Genomic DNA, 8,500 nt, shown 5'->3' with positions numbered 1-8,500 from the left:
TAATACTTTTTAGTGGATGACCCAAATAAGATATCCGTCTCACAAAATACGATCTGTGAGACCGTCTCACATAAGTTTTTGCAAAAGTAATTATTAGTGAAACTGGAGATTATCTCCACTTGTTTCACCCGGGATTCCATATGTAATGGCTCGATTTTGACTTTTGAGCCTCCCAACCCCCTAGATTTAGAAATATATATATAAAAAAAGTAATTATTGGTCTAAATATGGAAAGCTCATGCTTGAGCCCACAAGATTGAATTTATCCCAAGGATAATGCCCTCTCTTAGATTGAAACTAAAATCTCTTCTCCCTAATATTCACGAAACTTGAACTGCATTAAAAAATATTTTAAATATCGTTTGAAGTTAATTATAAAATGATAATAAATTTTAAAAAGTTTATAATTGATATAATATTTAATTTGATTTATTAAATTTACAATAAGATGATAACTTTATCATTTTTTTAAAATAATTTCTAAAATATTAATAATATTATTTATTAAAGATAATAATATAATTTAAATTCAATTATTTAATTGATGTGAGATAGATAATTAGTAGATGGATAAATAAGATAAATAAATAAACATGACATATGATTAGATAAATTATCAAATGATTAGTGTTATGTATATCTTGAAACTCTGACTTAAATTATTGGATTCAGAGGTGAAAACTTGCATCCTTTTAGAGCAAGAAGCAACGGGAACGTGCAACTGCACTCTACTTATTTACAAATTTACACACACCGAGTCTATTCTTCTTACTTATACATTTACAGTTTAGCTATACTCCATACAAAGATGCTAAGACAAGCACAAGTTTACAGCAGTGTGACGACTAACACAAGGTTACAGCAGTCACAGGTTATATATCCATACCATCGAATATTTCCCCATCTTCCTCACGACTCAACTCATCGACAAAAAACCATTCTCCCGCCAAGTTGCTGTGACAAAAGGGCGATGATTATGCCAAGATAGATTTACGTCATAGATGACAAATTATGAGATAGATCTAATTTACCTTAAACAGCTAAAGCGAAAGCTCACAACACGCTTGAGCTTTCTATTGTAGAAAAAGAAATGGTACGACCATCTGAAAGAGCAAATAAATAATAATATAGAAAAGGAAAGAAACATATATAAAGATCGAGTTAAGTAATGTAACAAGGGAATAGCTGTGGAAAGTTACATGGCTCCTTTTTCAAGGAATGGATCTGCTTCAGCCTCCGGGTTGTAACTATATATTTCACATTCTGCTAGCTTCACAACCTGCATCAAGAACTCGCCAATGAACCCGCACCTCGATTTTAAACTTAGAATGCAACTTAAGTTATCTAATACGCCAACAGCTAGAGCTTCCATTTTTTTTTCTACTCTGTTTTTCATATAATGTCAAGTGTACCTCATCCAATGCCTTGTACAAGGTCTCCGGCAGGGGTAAACCCTCATTATCCTTGAGCCACTCCTGCAATCCAAAGTTTGCAGAAACGAGGTAAGACACTTAAGTTAATACAACCAGTGTAGCGTATCAGAGGCGCTGCTCCTGAAGATCCAAATTTATGACACTGAAAAGACCAAGACAATGCATGGCTTCATTTTCCAAACCTCATTTCCATTCCTGGAAATAAAACCAAATGTATATCACACCATCATTTTCATTTTCTTCCCCTGATATTCACATTTCGCTACATAGTCAATTACTTAAAATCCGAAGCATAATTCTATTTTTAAGTTATATCCACATCTCTCTCCAAAAATACTCTATTATGATATTATGTTTTAAATCAACAGGCTACATTTTAAATTTTAACATACCCTACACGGTAGAAAGCTTCTTTCCTCCACGCTTCAGATAATTTTGAGTAAAGAAAATACCTTTGATGCCTCAAACATGTAAACATCAAATATCTGCTTAAAACTGTCCCAGCTTTCTTCAGTGAAAAACTCATGAGCTCTCACTGCACTGGTAAACAAAAAGTTGACAGATTGTAGCATGAAACAGGAAACCGTAAAAAAGTATCGATTTAGGGCAATAACTAAGAGATATAATATCAAGTTTATGTGGGAAGTGGAGATACTTGAAATCTCAGCTCCTAGAAGAGCGACAGTGATCTCAACTGTCTGTCAAACCGTCTGACAACACTCCCAAGGTTTTCAAGGTCGGATTACACAGCGGGATGCCATGACGCAAAAAAAGCTGACAGTGGCATTACCCATAATCCTCCTCTCACATAACAAAATCTGATATAACATTAGATACAGAGTTACCTGAAGTCATAATCTGGATACAGATGATTAAGAGTAAGAAGCAGATAAATCAACGTCTTTCGGCTGCAGCATAAAAATAAGAAATTGAAGCACAAAGAAAGGGAAATAATGCACAGGTGACCATAGCTTATTTGATTTTGCAACCTGGATCTACTAAATAGATATTCAACAGGGGAAGAAGATTCTGTATCCGAAGATTTTCCAAGATAATCAAGAATCTGTATTAAAACATGAGAAGGAAAAAAGGATCATTAGAGACTCGAGCAAAAGCAGGACTCATTAAGGAATGAGATGAATTCTACAGAATGCAAATTGAGAAAGTGAAAACATAGAGACAAGACAAAAGAGCATAATGAACAGCTCGCAGGCTCACAAGAACAAAATTTCATAACGAAAAGTCACTTAGGGTGAAATAGCATAACCAGTTTAATTAGACTGCCACGACAACGTATGAGGAGTGAGAACCACATGTATTTGGAAAAAGAAGTTATCACAGAAAGAATCATTTTGTCATTGGGCCAGATGGACACTCGACCCAACAAACAGCCTATCATGAGCAAGGAGATCGCAGTCTGTCGATGAGCAGCACTTCAAACAATTAGCCGCCAGATCTGGATCATTATCAAGCGAAAGCGAGGTCCAGATATTTATCATCAGCTAACAGGAACATATTGCAGTGGAGGTTGAGCTTCAAAACCCGAAACCTTAAATTATCAAAATAGGTCAACAAGGGAGCAAGACTCAAAAGGTTAACCACACGACAAATTCACAAATTATGCAAGCAAATCTCCCTGACAAGATATCTAATATCTATTACACGGGACCATAACCGATTGCTATCCTTGTTGGAATCTTCTTCTGCGATCTCCTTGCTCGTGTTGGGCTGATTGTTGGATCGAGTGTGCATTTGGCCCATGATACATTTATCCACACTTGAAAGCCCATGATTAAATATGTGAAGAAAAACTAAACTGAAACTATGGCAATGAAATTGAACTCACCTCATTCTCCAAACTGAGAGAGAGCTTCTTATCTGTTCCCGTATGTTTACCTATAAAACACAAAGCAAACAGAACCCAAGTTTTTAATTTTCACATGCAAGCATATTGTTTACTCCTTATTTGAATAATACATACAAGAATAAGCTTCAAGGCATCCTTTGATCGTTCGTTCTCCAAGATTCAAATGGCTCAAGAAATGATTGATTCTACAGAGACACAAAATAGCAGTGATAATTGTTCCAGAGAAAATCAACGAGGAAAGCAAAATTTGAAGCATGGCATGCAAACATATAGTACGTACTAGTATGGAAAGTTTGTGGTAAAATGAATGATTCCATCAAATCTTTAAATCTTACCGATCTAGCGGTGTGTATTCCAGGTACTTCATAATGGATATATCTCACCACGCTGCACTGAATTTTTTGCAGGTTGCAAAAGATATAATGGGGCCACTGTATCAAGATAAGATTCACAAAACTTCTTTTCACCATTAATTGGTTTTAAAGTTACACTCAGAGTCAGGTACATCATGTTAGTCATAACTCAGACTAAAATTTTTTAAAAAAATTACCATTATTCATCATAATACATTTGTTAAAGATTCAACAGTCTGTTTAGACCTTTCTTTTTAAAACTTATATTCTGGGTCAAAGTAGACGGATGAAAGGCACATAAAAAGGCAAAACTTATGTTCAGGGTCAAAGTAGAAGGATAAAAGGCACAAATTAGGTAACATTTATGTTTTCAACTATAACGACTAATACTGAACCAGATACTCGGTTCTTAAATTTCCTCCATGTTGGCCATGGAAACCACAAAGGACAGTTTAACAAGCAAACATAAACAAAACACAGCACTTAACAATCTACGCTCACTAAAAGCTTCATATCCATATTTTCCAGAACTTTCTGGTACCGATTAGTTACTCTAGCCCTTCCTCAGGAAATTCAAACACAAACCAGAAGATTTTTCCATCCATATTCATGCTGAAAATTCATCAAACACATGGAAATCAGTGTATTCCTTTGAAAATTTCTATCAACACCAATTGTCCACCCACCACCAACTTTTAGTTAAGCGCACTGACATCCTTCAACGTCACCCATATACAAACTCATCGAGGTATCTATTATTTTCAAGCCTTAATACACATAGAATGATAGAATACACTGCTGCGAATCTCCACCACACGACATGATTTCAGGCAAGGGACTAATTTCTTCCCCCTGCTGGCTTGATCCTGGACATCATCATGCACTGAAAATACGTAGGTAATCATAAAAATTCCCCATCGCCTTCAAACCCCCAAAATTGCCAAATTAATAGATATGATATTTTTAAATTCCTCCCTCTTAACCCTAAATATGGCCTTCACCCACATTTCCAAGAACCCAACAATATTCAAATTAAGAACAACGAAGAGTTTCTACTTTCCAGTCTAAAATGTCCAGTTCATGAAATTCTCAACATTTCAACCTCAACGCACTTCACAAACATAAAAAAAAACATAAATCTCAGGCAAAATACAAGAGACATAGCAAAATAAGCACTTGACCAAATCGTTCAACTCAAAACTAGACCAAAACAGGATAAGTAATAAAAAAATTTTGAAGAAACATTCACTTACCCTATCGAAACGTTCACAGAGGGAAGATTCAAGAACATTAAATTTTAAATAAACACGCGAGCTGTGTACCGAATGGTTAAGGAACATTAAATACGAATATTCGTATATATTTTTCATGATTGTTTTGGTTGTTTGGGGGGGGGGGGGGGGGGGGGGGGGGGGNCCAAAGTCGTGAGAGCGACGTTAAAATATACTAGTTCTGTGTGTCATCGATATTTTTTAACAAGAAATTGAAATTAAAGTTTACAATTTTAAAATAAAATTTAAATTTTATAAATTATAATATAGATTTATTTTAAATAAATTTAATTTTCATTAAAAATACAAAAAGGTTTTTTGAAAAAAGAAAAATAGATATTTTGGGATTTTAAAAATTGTACCAAAACAATATTTTACTTCTTTATCACTCAAATATTATATATAGCATAGATACAATTTTGATATGCTCACCTATTTTGTTCACATATGTGTCCACTATGGATGTATGCACTCACATATTAGATGTGATAGAGAATATAAAAATTATACATCAAATTAGTGAGTTTCACCACAATGGTGAGCACAAATGTGAGCAGGATCTGCTCCCCCACGGAAATATGGAATTGTGATCTTAGTATCACTTCCCTTATACTTTCCCCGACTCCTAAATCCACTATTCTTATCACGTCGCGTATCATCATAATGATTTAGACATGACTTCCCATTCCTTTCGGTTCTCCGCCCTATACTATTCTCATCAACCTTTCTATCACACAACTCTTCTTCCACAACCTATACTCCTCACGTAAAGGCCTAAATGACTTCTCCAACATCCTATCAAACTGTCCAAGAATTGTTTGAAATTTCCTATCGTCAAGCATGTGTCCCTGCAAGAAAAGTTAGTAGAAAAAAATATAGACTAAAGTTTCTTCACCACAAATCCTCACTAGTCACTCCAACGAAAGCCACTCAATTTTCGCTCTTTTTTTTTTGAATTTGCACTCGGTTTGTTTGTGCAACTCAAAAAAAAAAAAACAACAACACGACTCACGGAATTTTCGAGAATTACAAGATTAACGAAAAGACAAAAACGATTGAACAAAGCAGATCTAGAAACAAATGAAGGATAAAATAGATCTGATAATAAAAATGATAAACTTACTTGTATCAAAGGGAACCTAAAGCTCTTATACAAAATGATGTGGTTCTTCAATCACGAAAAGCAAACTCGCTCATAAATAGAGTCACGCCCTCGATTCAATGGAACAAGGAACATTGTGTTGTCCCGATCATTTGAAACAAGTAACGATTTTGTGATATTCACCTTTAAGCTATGAACTTAGCAACAAATATTCACGACTGAAACAATTGGGAATCAGACGAACCTTCAAAGAACTTGTATTTGACAATTTGTATGAGATCAATCGACAAATGCCACAAAGAATAAATCCTTGATAAGTTTGATTTTTAAGAACAAAGCAAAAACCTTGAAAAGTTTGAGAGAAAACACAAAATTTTTTTGTATAAACTCAAGATTATTGTTTACAATGATAAAATTCGTGTATATGTTGTTTACAAATATAATTTAAAAATCTAGTTACCTAAATAATTTGGACTCTAAACTAGGTAAAAAATCAAATCTTCTGCAGATGGGCACGCTCAGGCACTATATTCTACTGCTCGGGCACCGAGTGTTCTGGACTGGGCGCGCTCGAGAGGTAAGATTTTACTGCTCGAGCGCAGAGTGTTCCGGAACTCGACAATTACTGTGGCGCTCTGGCGCGATATTTTACCGTCCTAGCACCAGGCACGGGCTCGAGCACGAGTTTTACCACCCTAGCGCGGAGCTCTCGGGTCCAGGGTCTTGATTTGGCATCCTCTTCATCATTTAGCAATTTAATAACATTGAAATGTCTCTCAACTTCATTGCTAAGCTTGCCGAATTCTTTGAAGCTTTGAATCTTGCTTGTATGATCTTGACAACGCACCTGTCTGGATCTCCTCCCAATATTCAGCACGTCATGCCCAACCAGATCATATCACAAGTTCAAGGAGCTGTTGAAATAATTTAAGGATTGTTTCGCTTGAAGTTATGAAGACATTCTAGGGTTGGATAAAAAGTTGGAGGAACATCGTCTTCCTATCAAATGTAGAGGCAAAAGTGAAAGAAGAGATAGAGAATTTGGTAAAAACAAGGTTCATCTGAATGATTAGATATGCTGAGTGGATTTCAAATGTAGTTCTCGTGGTGAAGAAAAATGGGAAGCTAAGAGTTCGTATTTATTTCATGGATCTCAATGGAGCCACTCCAAATGATGTGTATGTGATGCCCATGGAAGACATGCTTGTTGATTAATCTCCAACAATGATCTGTTTTGATTTATGGATGGTTTCTCGGGAAACAACCAAATCAAAATTGCAGAGGGGGACACAACAAAAATGCCATTCAAACACCCGGGAACCATTGACACTTTTGAATGGCTTGTGATGCCTTTCGGGTTAAAAATACCAGTGCAACATATCAATATGCAATGAATACCATTTCATGATATGATTAACCACTTAGTTGAAGTATAAATTGACGATACTATAGTGTAGTAAAAAAAAAGGTTTCCGATCATGTAGGACATCTAAGAGAAGTTTTGAGAGGAATGAGGAACCATGCACTCAAATTGAATCCATTGAAATGTGCGTTTGTGGTAAATTCATGGAATGTTTTAGGTGTTTTGGTGCATTAGAGAGGTGTGAAGGTAGACCTGAACAAATCCAAGGCAATAGTTGAGGCTGAACCCCCAAAGAACAAAAAAGAGTTGCAACAGTTCCTCAAACATGTAAATTACTTAAGAAATTTCATTTCTAACTTGGCAAGAAAATCTCTGAGAGTTCTCACATTTGCTGAAACTCAAAGATAATGAATAATTTTTGTGGGAATCTCATCATCAAGAAGCATTTGAAAAAATCAAGGAATACATGTCCAATCCACCAATTTTTATGCCACCAAGGTATGGAGTTCCTTTAAAGTTATATATTGCAGCCGCTTCAGAATCAATAGGGTTTTTGTTGGCATGAAACAATGATGAGGGTAAGGAGCAGGCCATATACTAATAAAATCGGTCTCTCAATGATGGAGAATATAGATACTCTGCCATTGAAAAGTTGTGTTTAGCCTTATTCTATGCATGTACTAAGCTAAGGCACTGTTTAATCTAGTTAATAGTGTATGTAATGTCAAGAGCTTATTGATTAAATATATGCTTAGTAGGCTAGTTTTGTTAGGCAGAATAGGGAAGTGGTAATGTAATGACCTGAATCTTTATTTTGAATGAAGTACAAATTAAGAGATAATTAAAGAGTTGTTAATTAAGTATTATTAAGGAATTGATAATTCGGGCTCAAGCTGTTGGGATCTACCAAATTTTAAATGGATAACCCGATCTACTTCAGATTACATTATCCCTAGAAATCCAATTAGACGAATGAGATTCTGACACGTGGCAGATAAGATTTATTCGGATTTTCTGAACTAGTCCTGATGCAGCCTATAAATGGAAGTTGATTTCTTTTGTTTCCAACACCGCTTCTTTCAGAGAGAGTTCTAGCCATGTACCTTAGGTT

General features: G+C 35.4%; 1 protein-coding gene across 3 annotated transcripts; it reads right to left on the bottom strand.

Moving 5' to 3' along the window:
• Nucleotides 1-675: 675 nt before the first annotated feature.
• LOC140964308 (uncharacterized) lies at nucleotides 676-5,038 on the bottom strand. Of its 3 annotated transcripts, none has more exons than XM_073423973.1 (11): nucleotides 4,907-5,038; nucleotides 3,636-3,692; nucleotides 3,415-3,485; nucleotides 3,280-3,329; nucleotides 2,423-2,496; nucleotides 2,279-2,341; nucleotides 1,886-1,973; nucleotides 1,413-1,475; nucleotides 1,200-1,279; nucleotides 1,032-1,103; nucleotides 676-954 (listed from the first exon to the last, which is right to left on the bottom strand). In XM_073423973.1, the coding sequence occupies exons 2-11, from the start codon at nucleotides 3,665-3,667 to the stop codon at nucleotides 873-875; spliced, it is 675 nt and encodes a 224-aa protein (XP_073280074.1). In that variant the 5' UTR covers nucleotides 3,668-3,692; nucleotides 4,907-5,038; the 3' UTR covers nucleotides 676-872. The 3 variants fall into 3 exon arrangements, with proteins under 3 accessions (XP_073280074.1, XP_073280077.1, XP_073280075.1); XM_073423976.1 differs by having other exon boundaries at nucleotides 3,636-3,687; XM_073423974.1 differs by having other exon boundaries at nucleotides 3,636-3,731; nucleotides 4,907-5,029.
• Nucleotides 5,039-8,500: the final 3,462 nt, after the last annotated feature.

Source organism: Primulina huaijiensis, chromosome 18 (assembly GCF_012295235.1).
Source record: "Primulina huaijiensis isolate GDHJ02 chromosome 18, ASM1229523v2, whole genome shotgun sequence".
Taxonomy (NCBI): domain Eukaryota; kingdom Viridiplantae; phylum Streptophyta; class Magnoliopsida; order Lamiales; family Gesneriaceae; genus Primulina; species Primulina huaijiensis.
The sequence above is the reverse complement of the archived record's forward strand: the minus strand, read 5'-3'. Positions and strand labels throughout refer to the sequence as shown.